The sequence below is a fragment of the Lichenostomus cassidix genome, chromosome 17, assembly GCF_008360975.1.
Source record: "Lichenostomus cassidix isolate B80296 chromosome 17, HeHo_3.0, whole genome shotgun sequence".
Classification (NCBI taxonomy): Eukaryota; Metazoa; Chordata; class Aves; order Passeriformes; family Meliphagidae; genus Lichenostomus; species Lichenostomus cassidix.
This window is the reverse complement of record NC_139497.1, coordinates 10835436-10855465: the sequence shown is the minus strand read 5'-3', so window position 1 is coordinate 10855465 and position 20030 is coordinate 10835436. Positions and strand designations below refer to the sequence as shown.

The 20030-nt window shown below is 52.5% G+C and overlaps 1 protein-coding gene across 1 annotated transcript; it reads left to right on the top strand.

Annotated features, from left to right (window-relative positions):
• Positions 1 to 5494: 5494 nt before the first annotated feature.
• Positions 5495 to 19387, top strand: SAPCD2 (suppressor APC domain containing 2). Its single transcript, XM_085076591.1, has 6 exons — positions 5495 to 5936; positions 10485 to 10618; positions 15672 to 15818; positions 15936 to 16034; positions 16575 to 16688; positions 17576 to 19387. Exons 1-6 carry the CDS (start codon positions 5531 to 5533, stop codon positions 17702 to 17704), a joined length of 1029 nt encoding a protein of 342 aa, XP_084932717.1. The 5' UTR covers positions 5495 to 5530; the 3' UTR covers positions 17705 to 19387.
• The last annotated feature ends 643 nt before the right edge of the window (positions 19388 to 20030 follow it).

The following is a 20030-nucleotide window of genomic DNA, read 5'->3' as shown; positions in this document are numbered from 1 at the left end:
GAATATTCATCACATTCTCCAGGATAGGAGTGGTTATACAAATTACTTCTCATAAGTCATTAATATTATTCTTGTGCTTGGCTTCAAAAGGAATCTTTTGCCCCCTTTAATCTTGATAAGATTAAGGGAATCCACAAGGCCAGAACTGTTACCAGCCTTCAGCCCCAGACGGGCGCCATGCTGGTAGGAGGGGCATAAGATTAAAGAAATAAGGATGGTTGAAGTGTAAATAGATTTGGGTTATCTATTTGACCACTCCTTTCTCAATGTCACCGTGTCCTCCGCAGCATCAAGATTTATATGTGAACAGCTACCTGCTGCTGAAGCCAGCACGGGGCTCAATCTACTGGGACAATCAACCATCAGCACCCATCAGCACTCATCCATGGTCAGTGTCATGTAGGAAGGTGTTCCAGTCTCCAACACCAGCATCTCTTTACCTCAGTGCTCTGGTGAGGTTTGGTGCAGCTGCTGTGGCCTCTCTTCATTGAGGTGACAATACTGGTTGGTGGGACACACTGGCCTGCCACCAGCCTCCAGCTGATTGCTAGGAAAGATGTGTGCTAGTGTCTTTACAAACAATTCCATGGGGGAGGGTATGGGTGTTAATGTCTTTGAAATGAGTCTTAACGTCTCTGCTAAATGCAAGCAGCAGGTTTCTTACAAAGCCCAGACAGCCTGACTCCTGAAACAGACAAATGAGTCCACACAAGCCTGAGTTTCTGAACTATGGGGTAAAATGACCGGTTCGAGGGGGAATATGTGGTAGGCGGTTCAGGAAGGCTGTACCATCCTAGTACCTCAGCCAGTGGGGAAAGGAAGAGGGAAACATGAGGCCGGGAGTTTAGGATAAAAGGGGGCTATGCCCTCCAAAACCTCGAGAAAGAAAACCCCATGGGCATGTGTTCCAGTGGGCTCTCTCTCGCTTTATTTAAATAAAGTTGCAGGACTCCTCTGTCTGCTTTGTGGACACTGGGTTTTCATGGCGTGATTTTCTGTACAAGATGCACCAGAGCCGTGTGTGTCATTCATTGCCAGTACCCGCAGGCCAGTAGAAAGGGAGGGCTGGGCCTTGTCTGAATGGCAGCTGGTACTTCCCAGTAGCTTGAAGGAAGGAGAGCTGAATAACTACACTGTTTTGAAGTACGGAATTGACTCCACAACTCAGATAGTTATGAAGTAGGTATGTGTTTATTCCAGCTGGGGTGCATGGGGGGTAGCCCCTCCAAAGGCATGCACACCCTCAGCAGCACTTCACTCGGTTTATATTAGGTTACAGGTTACATATGCATAAAGTTAGACAAAGCCCCTATACATATTCATTATCTATCCCCGCTTCGTATTATAATGAGTTCAAAGTTCATTTAAATGTGCCCGCGCAAGCGCGGTGTCTCAGATTAATTGTGGGCAAGGGTCCCAAATGATTGATTACTACGTGATCAATAGACTTCATCACGATGAACTGTTCACCCTGTTCCCTTGCGCATGCTCCCTTGGTTCTTGGTCCAAGTCCAAGCCTGAGAACCAACTTGTACCAACCCTGGGGTCCAAGGGCGGGATGCTCGGTTACACTTGGTGGTTTCTCTCAATTATTTGGCTCTCTTCTCTCCATCCTCCCCGATACCAGGTAGGCACAAATTCATTTCGTGAATAATAAATGGATTGCAGCAGGCATATCTTAGTAAATCATTATCCAATCTCTGGCTCTCTAAATCAGTTCAAAAATATTATTATTACTATTATCTAGCTTCTAGTTCTTTTACATTAATATCTATTTTACCCTAAATCAGTTTATATTTAAAAAAAACCAAAGACATCACTGTTTGTCAGAAGAGACTGGGCTGGCCTAAGATAAACTATATAGTGAGAAAAAATAAACCCTCCCCTAAAAAAAAACAAAACCAAAAAACCAAACAAGTCCTCAAAAAGTCTTTTCCAAGAATATCCAAAATCTCCCTAACCTTATCCACCAGACCACCCTGAGGGTGGAAACATCAGCCTGTGTCAAAGCAGCTTGTCAAGGGCACTTTGGTGCAGAAAACGTGTCAGGAAAATTAATCCACAAACTCCAGAGGTTTATGTTCAAAAAGGAGACAGAGGAGTCCTGTGACTTTATTCATGAATAAAGGGAGAGGTCATGGGCATTTCCCATGGGGTCTCTTGAATTGCTAGAAGATGCAGCCTCTTTTATCCTAGTTTCCCAGCCACAGTAGCCTCTCTCTTTCCCCATTGGCTGAGGTACTCGAGAGGTACAGGCTTCCCAGAATGTCTAATGCAGAACCCCTTAATACGTATCCCCCCCTTCTTCTTTTTCTTATGTCTCTGTTCCTGTAGTTCATTAACCCAATCTTGGGCAAGTCAGTCAGTGGAATTCCTATGGAAATCCTTCCCATTGTTTCTTCTATCTCTCAGTATCAGTCATATCTTACCAGCAGACTTGTCACCAAATCTGCGGAAAAAAGAAAAACCTTCCAACAACATTTTTAATGTCAAGGCATTACTTTATTACCTGGCCAGGATGTTTTTCTGGCCAGGATGTGCCACAGAAATCATCTCATCCACACATAGCCCGGGTGTGCAGAGATAATCACTCCAGGATACATAGCTTTTACCCGATTTCTCAGATATTTTATACAGTAAAAAAACATAGACAAGCATTGGGTCAGTGTTCATTGGTTCAAAATTGAGCAAACCCCCAATATTCAGTCTCGTATTGGATCCGAATCTCCTTGCCTCTGATGCCAATTAGATTTTTCATTCTTCAGGGCCAGGATGTCTTCAGCCCTGCTGGAGGTGGCATCTGGGGTAGCTGTTTGTGATAGCCACTGTGTCCTGTGGATGTTCTATTAATAGCCTTTATCTTTCTGGTTATCTTCGGGGTCACTCCCAATCTGTTGATATGCTGAGTCCATCAGACCTCATCTGGTAGAACAATGCCCTGAAAGAAACCTAAAATTCTTTTTCCCAGGGTAAAGACAAACAAAACCTTTGACTAAAGTTATACAAAATTTTTAACCTGATATATTTTCTGACAGACTCACTGTAAAAACATTACCTTATTCCTTTCAAAACGCAATAGAGGCAGAGCTGCCCTTGGCAGTTGTCTCCCAGCTCCCTGTGCTGGAGCAGGAAGCTCCACATGGACAGCAGTGAGAATATTTCAGGTGAACCTGCAGACATCGTAAACACCAGCAATTGTTTCTAGTATCTCTGGTTCACTTTCCTGGTGGGATGGACTGGCTAGACAGGGAGATTGGACACAAGAAATTAAGGTCGTTCTGATTTCCCCCTGTTATTTCTGGCTGTTCCTGCAAGGTCAGAGATGGGGAGGAGCCTAAAGGAAACCCCCCTTTTTTGGAGGGCTAGCCTTCGCTGAGCAAACGGCCCACATGCTGATCCTGCCAGAGCTGAGCAGCAGCATAGTGACTGCCTTGTTTCTGGAGTAGGAAGGGGAGGGAAGCACTGATTCCTTCTCTGTATATCATGAGCAGGTGTGAACCTGTTCAGTCAAACACAGGTAGGCCAAGCAGAGATCTGAAACAGGTAGGACAGGTCTGGGAAATTTATGAAAATAAATGAGTTAAAGAAAAGCAGGCTGTGAACAGCTCAGCTGCAGCACAGAGAGCAGCTGGAACAGGACCTTGGCAGAGAAAAGTCCCCTGAGCGTCTCCAGATGCTGCTGTGATTTACCTGACAGCCTGGGACTGACAAGGCTGAGTCTCCACGGAGGAGTGGAAAGAATAGAATGAGAAGCCAGAAGTAGGACCAAGGTGCTGAAGACACCTGGATGCAGTCTGACCTGGACAGGGAATCTGATGGCAAGGGGAGCCCAGCAAGGGCTGTGTGGGTGGGAGGGCTTGAGGCCCAAGTAGCTTCCACCCTCTTCCTTCGAAGCCAACTCAGGGCTAAAGGGAATTACTCCTGGCATGTGGCACAAGGAGGTGTCTGTGGCACAGGGAGATGTCCATGTCACAGGTATTCTCACAACCTGAGCACCTGGACATCATCACCTTTCCTGACCATCACCCTTCTCCAGCAGGCTTGCTCCCTGACACTCCTCTCAGCATCATGAGCATCAAACCAGGGTGGGGTCTCTGGAGGTGCTGGCACATGGCTGCCCAGAGCCCCTTGTGCAAGTTGAGGTGCCTGTGACATTGGAATCATGACACCAGGGCTTTACAGTCTGCTGTGTTGCAACACACTCTCTGATCAAGGGGGCTTGCAGAGGAGGCAGCACCTTGAACTAGGATTAACATGCTGCTGCATCTAACAGACACAGCAAATTTTGCTGTGGAGAAACTCATTCTCTTACCAATGCTAGTGCATATTAAGTTTACAAAAGATAAGATCCAAATCCTGTTTTTCTCACTTTTGTCAACACTGGTGGGTTTTTCCCTCCTTTTTTCATGCCTATGGTTAAATTGGTCTCCTACCCCAGCTCCTGCTGGCTGGTGGCCACTGGTGCCGTACCAGCCACAGCATTGAGATGATGGGATTCAATTCCTTCTGTCAGCATTAATTTCCTCCATGACACCAGACAAGTACACCACACAGGACTGCTCAATGGTGGTGCTCTACATCCCCCTCCTGTAGGGATGATGCATTGAGTGACACTTCTTGGATGTGTTTGCAAAGGTGGCAGTTAGAGTGAATGCCAACGTTAGGATTTTCCTTGTCGCTGTTCATTGATCACATTGGCTCTGAAGTCTTTAGGAATTGTGTTGGTTTTGGCTGGGGTAGAGTTATTTTTCTTCACAGTAGCTGTTACAGGGATAGGTTTTTGATTTGTGCTGAAAACGGTGTTGATAACATGGCGATATTTTTCTTATTGCTGAGTAGTGCTTGTACAGACCCAAGGTCTTTTCTGCTTCTCATCCCACCCCACCAGGGAGGGGGATGGGAGTGTGTCGCTGTTGAGCCGCTAGCAGAGAAAAAGACCCGAGTTCTCAGTGTGACAAGAAAGAAGAAGTTTATTATTTTGATTTCAATATATATAGACTTTTCAGAGGTCGCCCAGATTGGTCAGTCAGAAACCTCCCCCTAGGCCTGATTGGCCAGGCCTGAACTGTCCAAATCTCGAGACACTGTTTCAAAACATCCAAACATTATCTTTGTTTATAAAACACAGAAGGGTGTTCTCACGGGAAAGACCTGTGCTAGCCACAAGAGTGCATAAGGAGTTGAGGGGATACACAGCTAGGACAGCTGACCCCAATGGACCCAAGAGGTATTCTGGACCTTAAGACATCATGTTCAGTATATAAAGCGGGGAGAAGAAAGAAGAAGGGTTTTGTCGCGGCCCCTCGTCCGTAGGGGAGGCTCAGCCGCCTCCCGCGAAGGGACCAGGACACCCCGCGACGCGCGGGCCGAGGGCGGGGCGGGCGCCGCGTGCAACTCAAATTGCCGTGCTCCCTCTCAGCCAATGACCGGAGCGTCTCCCCGCCACTAGCCAATGGGAGGGCGGCACTTCCAGCCGTCAGCCAATAGGCGCGCGGGGGCGGACCTTGGAGTAACGCTCGGAGCGGCGGCGATGGCTCCGGAGCGTGGTGACCGCTCGCTCCCCGCCGGTACCGAGGGTCTTCCCCGGGTTTTCTTGCAGAGCCTGCGGACTCTTTTCGATATCCTGGATGACCGACGGCGGGGTTACGTGCACCTACGGGAGATCGAGTCGCGCTGGCGGGGAGCGGAAGCCCGGGAGCTGCCCGCCGGGGTGATGGAGGGGTTGCGGCAGGCGGCGCCAGCCAGCGGGTACCTCACCTTCGAGAGGTTCGTCCTGGGGCTGCGGGCGGCCCTGCCTGGGGCTGAGTCCCCGGTGGAGGGTGGCAGCGGCGGGCGGCGGAGCGTGGAGAAGCCTCCAAGCCCTCGCTGTTCCGAGGAGCGGCGGGGGAAGAGCACCGGGCAGCGGGAACCGGGGCACGGCCAGCCCCGAGGCCGCGGTGAGTGGCGGGGCTGGACGAGGGAGTTCGGGCTCGCGGGGATGATGATAGCGCCGGGGCCGGAAACTGGTGCCCCGAGGTTGGAATGGGATCCCGTGGTTCGCCCCGCTCTCCTGTGTCCTCTTCTGGGCTCAGAACCAGCGGTTCCCCCAGGACCGGTGTGAAAGTCCGCCCAATTTACTGTTAGTCCCAGTGTGGCTTCGCCGAACTGCGATCCCGGTGCGAATATCCCGGCGCCACCGCCCGCCCAGGGCTGTGCTCCCCTCGCGATGCGCTGGTCTATTTATAGCGCTGCCAGGAGGAATTAAGGGCTTTGCCGTAATGTGTCCGTGGTTGTCCCCTGGCGCAGAGTCTGCCCTGACCTTCTCTTTGGATGGGTGACACAGCTGAGCGTCTCGGAGAGTGGCTGGGCCCTGGGGACCCCCGAAGCCGAGCAGCTTCGCTGAGGTGAGGCTGTGGTCACGGAGCAGCCGTGTTTTCGGTGGGCTCTGCGCTGAGGTGGCCCTCAGGTATGATTCCTTCACGATGTCATGCTTGGTTTGGACAAAGAAAAGTTGCAAAACCAGATCCAGCTTTTTGGTTTGGATCGTTCCACACCGCTATTCCAAATAATAAATAATTAATCAATGAATAAATGGGAGAGCAGCACCAGGGTGATGTGCTCTGCTGTACCAGGCTCTGTCTACAGAGCTCACCTGCACATCCCTGAGGACTCTGCCCTTTCCCTGGGATCTGGGGTCCCTGTGCTGGCTCTGCCAGAGCCGTTCAGGGTGGTATGCTGACCTTGGTATGGGGGAGACTGTTTCACTGGCATCTTGATTTGTTGCTAGTCAGTAGAAGACATTATAAGGAAACCAGGCTTCTGGACTTATCTGGGTAGGTAATAATTCTTTGTCCAAGCTTGTGAAGTGCTTTGAGAGCAGAGAAGACAAAGTCTGCGTGAAGAGCTGGTACTTGTTATTGCACCACTTGAGTGCTATTACTTCCTCCACCTTGGGAAGGTCGGGCTGCTTGGGCTGCTTTGCCTTCCCTTCTCAACCACTCCCTCCCAGTCCCTTCTGCTGGGTGGAGAAGAACCTTTTAACTGTGGCTGAGGGTCTCTGCTTTCCATTTTGCCTCCAGACTAATCACTGGAGCATCATCTAAGGGAATATTATTAAGCAGACTAACTCTTCTGTCATCAAGAGTGTAAATCTGGAAAAACCTGAAAAATAGCCTGGTGAATAGACAGCAGATTGAACGCTCTGCCCTGGGAAGGAGCAAGCAGATGACTGCAACAGCTTTCTGCTTGCTGACAATCTTTGCATTACAGGGTGATGTTCCATAACTGTCCAGAGCCTGCAGGCAGGATTAATGCCTCAGCTCTTGCTGCTCAGCCTTGATGCCCTTGATCCCACACTGCAGGGCTGTATTCTGGCAAGAAGCCTGAGTTTAAGGTTCATTCAGAAGCAGCTTAGAAAATGGTACAACTTAGTTACTCCAGTTCTTTTAGCTCCAGGTCCTGCACAGCTGCCCAGTGCTCCCTTCCATAGATGGTTTCCCAGGGTGCAGTGAACAGGTGAATGTTCGCCTCAGGTGGCTGCCAAGGGAGTTGCAGAGATGTATGGTGGGTGCTGGGAGCTGCCTGTGGCTCTGGAAAGGCCTGCCTCCACTAAGATTATATCGTTTGGATGTGAGGCTGTGCTGAGCCTCTAGCTGCATGTGGTGACTTCTGTAAGAACCCAACCAAGTGCAGTGAGATGATGTGTCAGTGCTCATAAGCTGTAGTGAATCTGAGGAAATGCCTGTGTTTTGGGTGAAGAGGGTGCTCAAAGGATGCCTCCCCAATTCTGCTTTATGGTCTGAGGAACATCTGCGTATGTCAGAGGTGATTTGGATGTGACTTATGGCAAAATGGCAGAGGTTGGGGTCAGGTGGTTCTCCTGGCACGTCCAGGGGTGCAGTGAGCCAGTGGGACAGCAGTTCTGTCCCCTCTCCCCACACTAACCTCTGCTAGCATGTGGGCAGAAGTGCTTCTGAAGTCCCTGCTTAAGTCAGCTTCTCCTCAGCCCAGCAGTGCTAGGGCAGTCTGCGAGCTGCTGCTTGGCACCCCATGGTCCCTGGGGAGCCAACAGCACCCACTGGACACAAGGGTGGCAAGGTGGATATTGGAGAAGTCACAGGGCAGGGAAGTCATCACAGTGATGTCCCTACCTCTGGTGCCTTGTCACAGCAGCATCGTAGTGTTTCGCTCTTGGGGGTCTTTACTCCAGTAGTTCTCCTGTGAGCTGAGACCTGAGAAAGTCTAGGTAGAGAGCAGAAAGAGACCAGGAGGTGTGTGATGGTCCAGGGCACCTGCTCCTCCCCAGCACAGTGCTTGCCCTTGGTTCAGGGGTGGCTTGGCTCTAGGAGCTCCCTGGAGAGGTGGTGGCAACTGGCAGGAGGGAGGGGATGGTTTGTAGGTGCTTGTCTGGGCCATTGCCAAGGACAGATGTGGAAAAGTGTAAAACAACCATAAGGTGTCTGCTTGTCCTGGGCAGAGAGGGTCCCAGAGGGAGGAGCCCAGCCTGTCCATTATCTCATGGCAGGATCTCTTCCACCTCTGGTGATCTCGTCCTGTTCTTTCCCTAATTAAAACTATCCCAGCTCATTAGCAGGGGTCCTGTTTTAGCCATTACCTTTTCAGCTCAGGTGTGCAGAGCTCCTGCTTGTCAGAGGTGCAGCTCAGTTCAACGCAGCAGTTCTAGGTAACTGCAGAAAAAAGTTTTTTAACATGTGTTTGTCCTGCAGCTCCTACCAAAAGTGCTCCTGGCTTTACCTTGGGATTCTGACTGTTGACAGTATCCTTGGTTTTGGGGCTGTTCCTCAGCTTTTCGAGCAGGATGTGCTACAGGTCTGCTAGGACAACATGTGTGTGGTCACACCAGTCTTGATGAGTTCCTCCCAAATAGATTTGGGTGTATGAAACCAAAGGGAGCTGGCAAAGCAGATGGATGGGCGATATCAAAAACTTTGTGTTCACAAAGACTTTGTGTACATTAATGTGCTAGAGACCTGTCTGTGCCAGAGTACTTGCTGGAAGGTGTAGTGAGATACTGTGATGGACCAGAAGGAGGACTTTTCCCATGGCGTGGTGTCTTCTTTCCCCAGTGACACAAAGTGACAAACTGAGGTGTTGCTACCCCCAAGGCTGTCTCCTGTCACCGAACCAATGTGACTGTGGCAGCACAGGCGGACCTGGTACAGGGCTCCCACATCTTGTACCTTCAAGACGAAGGGTGGCTCCCATGGCCATGGCTGCTCTCTCCTGCCTCATATCTTTCTTCCATCATGTCTGTGTGCTCAGCTGAGGAAACTCGTGGAACAGAGGGAAGAAACATGCCAGTCCATGTGGTGCCACAAACCCTGTCCTGGCACTCACGGCCCTTCATGTGCCTGCAGCAGGGAATGTACCAGACCTGTGCCAGGCAGCTCTGGTAGAAGGATGTGTGAGGGGTAGGGGTGCCTGGCAGATGTGTGGGGAGCTGTCCTGGAAAGAAGGTGTTTTCCCTGGCTGCTTGCCGTCGCTTGCCAGCTCCCTGCTGCTCTTCTTGAAAAGCCAGGTTGGGAAAGGAACTCTTGAGGAAACACGTGTGCAGGGAGCTGGTGAGCTGTGGGACTGAGGGGGTGGCATGAGACAGGGTGTGCTGGGCACTTGGCTGGGGCAGGAAGGGAGGAGAAGCAGGCTACTGCCCAGATATACCTGGGGACGTGCTGGCTGCACCCCTGGCTACCCTGATGCTATGATTTGGGGTGGTGGGGTGTCAGGGTGCTACTCTACCAGCTCGGCGAGCAGCAGATCAGAGCTGGCTCAGCTGTGGCTGCAGGGATGGGTTTCTGGTAAGGGCAGGCAGTGTGGGGCTTGTATGGAGCTTGTATCACTGCAGGTGCCTAGGGAATTCCTGCCCTGGCTGACAGGCAGGAGGTGCCTGATCCAGCCTGGAACCTGCCACTATGAGCTTAATCTTCAAAAATAGGTTATACATGGATTTGCATCAGCACCATGTGTTTGTAGTAGATTAGTCTTTTGCAGGATAGGATGTTGGGTTTTAATAAAATTTTGGAAAATCTACAGCCTGATTTACTCTATGGTTACATCACTGACATGAGGTCTGGGGTAGACGTCCACATGGCCAAGTCCATCACCAAGCAGGAGCTTCCTTCAGGAGTTGGGTCCTTGGCAGAGCTGGTGCCACCTGAGTGGAAGCCAGGTACCCTATGAGGACACATGAGGGGAGGCAATATGACTAATGGCTTAGTTGCCCCTGCTGGGACTGGACCAGCTTTGCCTGGAAGCTGCTTGCTCTCTGCAGAAGATGACATTGAGGTCTGTTGCCAGCCTGGCAAAGCAGAGTCAGCCATTCCTGACACCTGTCCTGCCTGGACAAAGACAAGAGCAGGCACTGAGGCTGGTGGTTTGCTCAGTCTCTCCCTGTTTGCAAGACCACCCTGCAGATCATCTCACAGAAGGGACCCTGGGGAGGATTTTGGTGAAAGTAGCTCATGTCATCATGCCTTCCTCTGTTTCAGGTGGTGATGCAAAATCTGCTGGGCAGTCCCAGGGAGATGGTGGCCACCCAGGGGCTGGGGATGCTCGGAGGCATCAGAGAGGCCGTGCAGAGCACCGGAGACACACCATCACCAATGGCGTGGACTTCTGCATGGTAAGGGAGTCTTGTGGGCTCCCATGAAGGGGAAGGTGGATTGTAGGGCTCCCTCGCTGCTGACACTATGTCATAGCTTGACCTTGCCCAAATGCCAGGCACTTATGACATCTGCCCTCTCCACTCTCCCCTGCCACAGCTGGGCAGAGGAGAGGGGAAAAAAAGTTAACACATGAAGGGCTCATGAGTTGAGATAAGGAACTGGAAAAAAACACACTGAGGGCAAAACAGGCTGAACTTAAAGTTGCAAAGTGATTTATTGCTAGCAGAGTCAGAGAAGGATAATGAGAAGTGAAATAAAGCCCTTAAAGACCGTTTGTCTGCTCACCCCGCTCCCTCTTTTCCACCAGCAGTACAGGGGGACAGAGTGTGGGGGTTTGATGAGTCCATCGCTGAGATCTTCTTCTGCTGCTGAGGGAGGGGAGTCCTTTCCTCTGTATAGCTGTGGGGTCCCTCCCACGGGAGACAGCTTTCCATGAACTCCTCCAGTGTGGGTCCAAATCACGTGAGCACAAGTCCTCCCAAAACTGCTGCAATGTGAGCTCCCCCCATGGGCAGACAGTCCTGGCAAAACTGTAGCATGGGGTCCCTTGTCCACGGGGTGCAGACCACCGGGGCCAGGCTGCTCCGTCTCAGGAGCAAGGCCTCTCTCTCCGCTGGTACTCCCACTAGATCACAGCCTCCTCCAGGCAACCACCCACTCTGGTGTGGGCACCTCCCCACAGGCTGCAAGTGGATCTGTGCATCCCCCGTGGACCCAGGGGAACAACCTGCTTCACCATGGTCCTCACCATGGCCAACAGAAGATTCTCAGCTCTAGCACCAGGCGCACCTCCTCCCCCACCTTCTCCACTGACCTTGGTGCCTGCATGTTGTTTCCTCCTTCTCTTGCTAAAAAGAAGTGCGTGCTCACATTGTTTCGATTTATTCTCAAATATGTTATCACAGAGGCCTAACCAACATCTCTAATTGGCCCAGCCTTGGCCAGCAGCATGTCCATCATCTTTAGAGCCACCAGAGATTAGCTCTGCTGGGCATGGTGAAAGCTTCCAGAAGCTTCACACAGGAGCCGATGTTGGGGAAGATGAAATAGGAAAGCCCTATAGATATGATTACTTTGCAAAAGATGCTGAGGACAAGGAGAATATGAGTGAGATTGAAATGAAGACAAGGTTCGAGTTGTAGAGTAACTAAAGAACAATGGTATAGCCACGGAAGGTAATCCCCCTTCTTGATAGAACAATGCCCTCTGCCCAGGCAAGTCCAAAGGTCAGAAGCAGACCCTACCTGCCTGGTAGAGATCCCAAAAAGCAGTTTTTTTAAGGTTTGAAACATGACCCCGTATGGTAATGTGAAGATTCTTATAGGTTGTGTATAAATGCTGTAGGATTTGTAGTTTGTCTTAGATTGGTTAAAGAAGATTTGAATATTCAACAGAGAAGAGAATTTATTGTATTGTAAACGGCAAATCGCTCTCTTTTTTCTCTCTCTCTCTCCCTTTCTGCTGGCCTGTTTAGAGCTGCTTCTTGCGGCTCAGCAGCCCTCTCACACCCACGCTATTTCGCAATAAACCCTCATGCTCTGAAGCTCATCTTTGGAGATCTCTCGTCTCTATTTTTACCCTCATAGCTAGACCCCACGGAGTCTTTCCTTACAAGCCATCTTTGTACCCCCTACCCACTAGCAAAAACTGGGCCAAACAAAACCAACACATACCATCTCTGGGCTTTGGCTTCCTCCCTGCCCACCCTACACGTGTGAGCTGTGGGGCATTGGGGAAATCCTGATATTTTGGCTATAGAGCTCTGTTGATGTATGTGGATGTTCTGCCATTATTTCCAAGGTCCTTTCTGTCCTTAATTGTGCTAGACAGGGAGGAGGTGTGTACCTTCCCCCAGAATGCAGTGAGCCTATGAAGCCAGTGTGCTGGCTGCCTTCCCCGTGGGCAAGGTCTTGGGAAGAGGAAGGCAAAGATGGAGGTATGGGAACAGGTGGATCTCTGGGCCTTGAGAGCACCCCGGCAAGGGTCAGGTATGCTTTGTGCTGGCAAGCAGTGGGGCCTGGCTATGTCCCCTCCCAGATGTTCCATGTAGATTTGGGCTCAAATATGCAGATCCTCTTGGCTCCTGGGAGAGTTTTTGCTAGCAAAGCAGAGAAATCCACATTGAATTTTTCCAGGCAGCCCAGAACTGAGGGGTCTGCTCTCCTCTCTCCACCGCTGATTGGAGAGGCTTGGATCAAATTGCCTGGGTGAAAGGATCTCATTGCTCCCAGGTGGAATGGAGTAGGTGCCTGGGCATGTTGCCCACAGGCTCAAGCAATATTGTCCTGGGTAGAGAGCCAGGACCAAGCCTGAAGGATGAGTACTTGATGGGACTGTCACCACTGCACTTCCACTTCCCGCACCCTGGTGTCACCCTGCTCCTGCAGCCCAGCAGGCCTGATCAGCAGTGCCCAGCCTGTCTCTGGCCTTGGGGGACACAACATACCTTGATCCAGCCTGGAGAGGAGATGTTTGTGCATGCCGGTAGTTTGCTGGGCTTGCAGCCATGGGAGGGGCAGGGGCCCCCTTGGCCAAGGGGTCTCTGCTGGGTAGTGCTGACAAGGAGGGATAAATGTGGCTTTGTGTGTCTGGGATTGAGGGCTCTGCTTCTTGGGGTTTTGGGGGCTGGAGGTTGCTGTTTGGAGACAGGAAAGTCTCTGCTTCCCTGGCAAGACTCTTTCCTGTGCGTGCAGCTGTGGGCTAGAGTCCATCTCAAGGTCCCAAGCTCAAGGCCCTATCTTGTGCTGCTGTGCAGGGGCTGGTGGCCACCATGTCTGTTCCCAGCTCTGTCACAAGCAGTCTTGCTCTGGGCTTGTGTTGCCCTGATCTTTATTCCCCCAAGCTGGTGTGAGGGCAGTGGGAGGGATGTCCCCTCCTTCCCTCTCTCCCTGTATGTCCCTAAGTGCTTCACTGCATTTCTGTGCTTCTGACCCCAGAGAAGGGGTGTCTCAGCCTTCCCTGACACCCTGGGCACAGCCTTTAGGTGCTGGTGCCATTTCCAAGCCTACAGAGACAGTTGGAACAGGTTTGAGTCCAGCAAGGACCAAATCCTTGTACTGTCACATCCCTTACCCCTCCCTGTCCCAATGCTGAGCTCCCAAGGGACAAGGAACTCCTCTGTCATTAGACTAATTTGCCTAAAGCCCATGGGAGATGGGTGCACTGGTGTCCATCCTGCATTCTGAAGTGCACCAGGACTGGTTCCTCCTGAGCAGGGAGCAGAGCTGTGGAGGCTGTGCTGCACCCCCAGGACTCTTTGCATCATCTCATCTGGTGCCCACTTGCTCAGCTGGTGTTTTTCCAGCCAGTCCCTCATGGATTGGCGTGATTTCCCCATGGCCACGAGGGTGGCTGGGATGAGACCTTCCCTGGGAGGTGGAGCACTGTCATTTGTAGGCAGCCCAGGGCACAGCTCTGTCCCCTCCCCTTTACGAGCCACTGAGCACCAGCCACGTCCGGGGCTTTGTCTTCCTCCTGCACCAAGTGTCCTATCCTGGCGATATGCTGTCTGTCCCCACACTGGGCAGGACTGGCAATGTCCCTCTGCTCTGTGGGATGCTCCCTCTTCCTCCAGTCTCTGTGCTGGCCAACAAGCCCGGTGGGAGGAGGGCTTGCCACATACAGCACTTTCTTCATGCCCCTCAGCAACAGCACCAAGGCTCTGCACTTCTTCCTCTGGGTACGTCCCTCTGGTCCCACCCACTGGAGAAGGGTACACGGGGGAGGGTTGTCATGTTGCAAAAAGCATTTCCAGGAGCAGCAGGAGCAAGAACAGCGCTGGTATAATGGGTGGCAGGTATGGGATGTGGAGAGGTTTGGAGGCTGGCAGTGGGGACATGAAAATGTTGATGACCTGGAGAAGGTCTTGGTATGGTGTCACTTGTGAAAAGGGTTCTGTTCAGGGTCACTTTTGGGCTGCACCACTCCTGATCCTCTCTGAAACTTCAAGAGAGGTTCTGGTGCATCCAGCATTTTCTGGGTGACCCGAGTCCCTCTGGTGCCTGGAAAAGACTCTGGCACCCAGCCTGTGGGTGAAAGCCAGGCTGTGTTGTGGCAAAGAAAACAGAGGCATTGAGGCAGGAAGCTCCCTGTGCCCCTGGGAGCTGGGGGAGCAGCCTGGTATGGAGAAGGGGAACAGGGCTCCAGGCTCACAGGGTGAGGGTGATGAATGGGTCACTGCATCAGTTGCTCTGTTCCCCAGGGATGTCCCCTCATCCCTCTCCACCTCTCTGGTTTGCTGGTGGCAGCATGGTGCCAAGGGACAGCAGGAGCAGAAGGTGGCAGTGGTATGGAGGACCCTGTATCCCCTGTGGATGTGGGCCGAGCCCTCTGCTCTGTACAGCTTTGAATCCTGCTTGGCCTATTCCAAGGGGTTGCTCTGGGGGCAGGAGCCCCAGACACCCTCATAGCAGCTTTCTGGGCACAGCAAGGCCCCAGCTGCCTCTCCCGGTGATGCTGGTGCTGGAACCTGAGTTGGGAGAGGCCCTTTGCAGAGAGGTGTGGTAAGCTAGGCTCTGCTCAGTTTCATGTGCTTTCAGGGATGAGGCAAACTGGGGGCAGAGTGCTGGGGAAACAAGGCTGCGGATTTTCCCTGACTTCCAACCTGCACAGTGAACTAGACTCTTCACTGTTCACTGAAATCCAAGTGTGTCTGTTCTGGGGCTGACATGCTCCAGAGAGAGCTGGGGGCAGCTGCAGGCGCTGCTCCTGCTGCCTCTCTGGGTCAATAGGTGAAGAAACCTGCACCTGCAGTTCTGAGCAGGAGGGTAGAGGTGACTCGAGTGTCCTTCACACACTTTAGTTTTCCCAGACTGGAGAACTTTTCCTCCTAAAGTCTTCCTCCAAAGCAGCATCAGCTTATTATCCTGCTCCTCTGCAGCTTTTCATGGGGAAAGGGGCTGAGACCCTTGCCTGTATCCAGATGCCCCACACCTCATGAAGAAACCAACTCCTCAGACTTGACAAAGCCTTGGTGGGGAGTGGCTGATGTCCCTGTGCTCTGTCCTGCAGCTGAAGTACATGAAGGAGCTGGAACAGGAGAAGGATTTCCTGCTGCAGGGCCTGGAGCTTATAGACCAGGTTCGAGAGTGGTACCACCAGCACATCCAGCTCATGCAGGAGCACCAGCAGCTCCTGGGGAAGAAGAGAACCAGTGCTGTGAGTCTGGGGCTTCTTCTGGATGCTTGTGGATTTGGAGAACAGGGCTGGGACTTGGCTGGACCTGGAGCTGGCCCCATGGTAACCTCCATCCTCTTCTTCCTCCCCATCCTGCAGGATTTCCCTGAAGGTGGCCAGAGCCACCTGGGGCACCTCGTCCCCAAGCTGCAGGAGGTGAACCGCTGCCTGGCTGACCTTCTTTCCACTGCTGGCAAGGTGAGAACAGCACATTAGCAGCTTGAGGTTGTTTGTGTGATCTTAAGACTCATCCTGTCTCCCCTTACTGGTGGCTGGGCTGACGTTGGAGCTGCCAGAGTTTCCCTCAGCTCCAGGAAGGTGACTTTGCTCCATGGGCAAAACAGGTGATGGGGGACAGCCAAAAGGACAGCACAGCTGGTCCTGAGCTGGGCTGGAAGATGCTCAAGGCATTTGGGAGACTAAAGGAGATCCCCAAAAAAGTATAGCCACATACTTGACCCATAGTCAAGGGAATAAGGAGCCCAGCCTCCTGAGGTGCTGAGTCAGCCACCTCAGAGCTGGCTGTCCTGCTGGGCAGGAGCCAGGCATACTGGCAGGAATGCTTTCCCATTCTGCCTCATGGGCTGAAGACCCTGTGATGTCCTGTGCTGGGATTTTAATCCTCTGCTGGGCTTCTGTTCTCCGTGTGCCATAGAAGCATCTTCTGGCCTTGAAGAAGGGCTATGAAGGGCCACAGGGGAGGAGGCTTAGTGTCTCATCCCTTCGTCTTCTCTACAGACAGCAAACCCCTCCTCAGCCTTGAGCAGGCTGGTCTCTGTGACATCCCCAGCCTCCACAGGCTCCCAGCAAGCCATCAACATGCTGAAGGAGCAGAATTGGCTTCTCACCAAGGTGAGTGGGGGTGCACGTGGAGGAGATGCCCTTGGGGGTGCTGGGAAAGGAAGGGGGTGGGATGGGGCCAGGGAAGGAATGACAGGCAATGGGAAGTATTCCTTCAGCTTGACCAGACTTAGTCATCCCAGAGAAGGCTGTGTGGCCTGCACCTGGAGACCCTCTAGCACACAGGTGTGCCCAGCTGTCTCCAGCTGTTTGCTGCGTGAGTCAGTGGCAGGGATGGGGCATTCCTGACAGAGCCTGTGACAAATGCAGGTCATAAGAGAGTGCAGAGGCTGCAGCTGGGGGCTACCAGGGAAGGGATGGTGCCCCTGCCAGGGCCAGGCTCACTGCTGGGGTTCCTGTCCCAGCATGTGGCCACAAAGATCCCCTGGGAGCTTGAACCCCTCTGCTCTGGAGCCAGGCTGGGAGAGCTGGGGGTGTTCACCTGGAGAAGAGAAGGCTCCAGGGAGACCTTAGAGCCCCTTGCAGTGCCTGAAGGGGCTCCAGGAGAGCTGGAGAGGGACTTTGGACTAGAGAATGGAGGGACAGGACAAGGGGAAGTGGCTTCCCACTGCCAGAGGGCAGAGTTAGATGGGATATTGGGAAGGACTTGTTCCCTGTGAGCATGGTGAGGCCCTGGCCACAGGTTGCCCAGAGAAGCTGTGGCTGCCCCATCCCTGGAAGTGTTCAAGGCCAGGTTGGGCAGGGCTTGAAGCAACCTGGGATAGTGGAAGGTGTCCCTGCCCATGGCAAGGGTCTGGGATGAGGTGGGCCTCAATGTCCTCCTACCCAAACCTACCCAAAGCCTGTCATTCTGTGGTTCTATGAAATTTTACCTGCAACACAGCAGTTGCCAGCATTTTCCTTCTCGAACCAGTGTTCTCCTCCCCTGTCTTGTGCAGGAGGTAACTGACAAGAGCGAGCGCATCACCCAGTTGGAGCAGGAGAAATCTGCCTTGATCAAGCAGCTTTTCGAGGCTCGTGCCCACAACAACCACGAGATGAGCCAGTTGGACTCCACCTTCATCTAGCACATGCCTCCCCCTCCCCATCCCCACACTTCCCTGGGGGTTTCAAGGGACTCTTGCCCCAAATTCATCACACTCGCTGCTCAAGATGTTGTGCCTCAAGGTCTGAGGCTGCTGGTGGCATCTCTGTGGGAGGAAGCAGGGGCGCATCCCTGCCCTGCTGATGGCTTATCAGCCATGCTGCTCTCAAGCTGCTCCTTTTCTGTCTCTAAATGGTCTGCAGGGACTCCTACACTCCACACACCCTGTGACCCTGTGTGTGTGGGAGATGTAACTGCTACCTGTGCTGCCTGTGTGGGGTGAGCTGCTGTGCCCTTGCTGACTTAGGCTGAATTTTGACTGCTCTTGGGAAAAAGTGGTGCATCTTCAACACTCCCGCCAGCCATCTCGAAGCAAGCCTGGCCCTTGAAAGGATGCCTGCGCCTGCTTGTTGTGCTCTTGGAAGACAGGATTGGAAATCCAAGGGGCCATGCCTGGCCCTTCTCTGCTGCCTGTGTTCTGCCTGCCAGAGACTGTCCTGGCCTCGTAGTGCCCAAACTGGTGGTCCTCACATCCTGTTTGTGGTAGTGATACCATAGTTGCTGTTTACATGTCTGCGGGCTCCTGTAGGGAATGACTCATAGACCCAACCAAGGTAGCCTACACCTCTGAGCTGCTGTTTTGGGCAGTTGGCAAGTTGAGACAGACACCGCACCCTTTACTTGGCTCGACCTGGCAAATGTTTCCTGATGTATACCAGGATTAGATTCTTTTCATGATGACTGTAAAAGGAGAGGTGATGCTCCATAGCCCGAGGATGCTCACACCGGCCTGACCCTACAAAAGGGCTTTAGAATTTTTTTTTTGTATTTAACTGTGTGTGGGACAGAGCAGAAGCTGTCAGGCTCTTCCCTGTGTACATCTCCACGTGGAGAAATGGCAGCTCTGCCTCACCTGGTTGTGGGTGCTACTGCCTGGGGTCACATCCCAACCGTGAGCTATACTCCTCTGCAGGTCTCTTGAGGCATGGTGGTGGTGGTCTAAGATGGGTCCTACTAGATGTTGCATCTAAAGGACTCCTCCTGCTTCCCACCCAGCTCAGTGATGATGCTTGAGCTGAATGACATTTGACTGTGGCCTGGTACTTGGTATCTATGGTACTTTCATTGAAGATCCCTGTGAACCCCATGTAGTGCAGCCTGGCCCTCCGTACCGTCAAGGCCAGGAGCTTTCTCTCCACGGTTGTTTCATGCACTGACTCTCCAGGCATGATGCTGTGGCACTGAGCTCAGCTGGACAGAAGGTGCTGGCTCTGCCCTGAGCTAACACTTGCAGACCAATTCTGTTTTCACTCTTGTTCTTATCTGTCAGGACTCTGTCCCATCCAGCTGTTCTCTTTGAGATTAATCCTGAGATAAAGCTCACTGCAAGGCATGAATCCCTGCTCTGCCCTTGTGCCTGCAGCTGGAGTGGGCATCAGCAAAGTGCCAGAGAGGTGGTTGAGGAGGAAGAGCATGGCCATGGCTAGTCATGTCCCCTGTCTGCAGGAGCTGGGTGTTAGTTGTCCCCTAGGTATCTGCCATCCTTTTTGTGGTGCCTCCTCTGGTGTCCAGTGCCTGCTATGCCTGAGGTTTAATTGGAATTGACCCTTTTTATGAGGGTCATCTGTCTGCAGGGATAATAAAGTGGGGTGACCTATTTAATTTATCCTTCTGTCTCTCCCTAAACCAGCCCATCTACTGCTGCCAGCCCTGAAATCCCTGACTGTCCTGTCCCTCAGAATGCAGGGGGAGATGAAGCTGCAATCTGGTGAGCACAAAGAATCTGGCGGTCTTTGCACATGGACATGTTTCTGTCCCCTCTGGGCTTCCCAGGGGCTGGGGATTCCCTGTTGGACAGGGTCTTGAAGCCACCTGCACCCCTCCCAGTGCTGTAGCCTCATCTATCTGCTCTTGCAGAAGCTGTGCTTGGGGCTCACACTCCTCAGGCAGTGCTGTTGCAGTTCACAACTTCTTATTTGCTTTTTTTTTCACAACCTCTATTTTGCTTTCTCAGAGCTGCCCCACAGTGGTGGTAGCAGTGGCTGGTGGTCTGCAGTGACTCCTTCCCACAGGGTTAGCCACAGGGGACCTCAGTGGCATGGCATGTGTGCCACGTGTCCTTCTGCCCTGTGCTGAGATGGCAACACTCATACGGGGTGAACCGGAGGCTCTGCACTGGTTGGGGGCATGCTCCTTTCCCAGGCCATGGGGGTGAACCCCACACCCTGCAGAGGTTGAGCCTCCCCTGCTGGGAGCAGAGCCAAGAGGAAGACCCCAGCCCATTTACCGGCAGCTAGCAGAGGGATCTC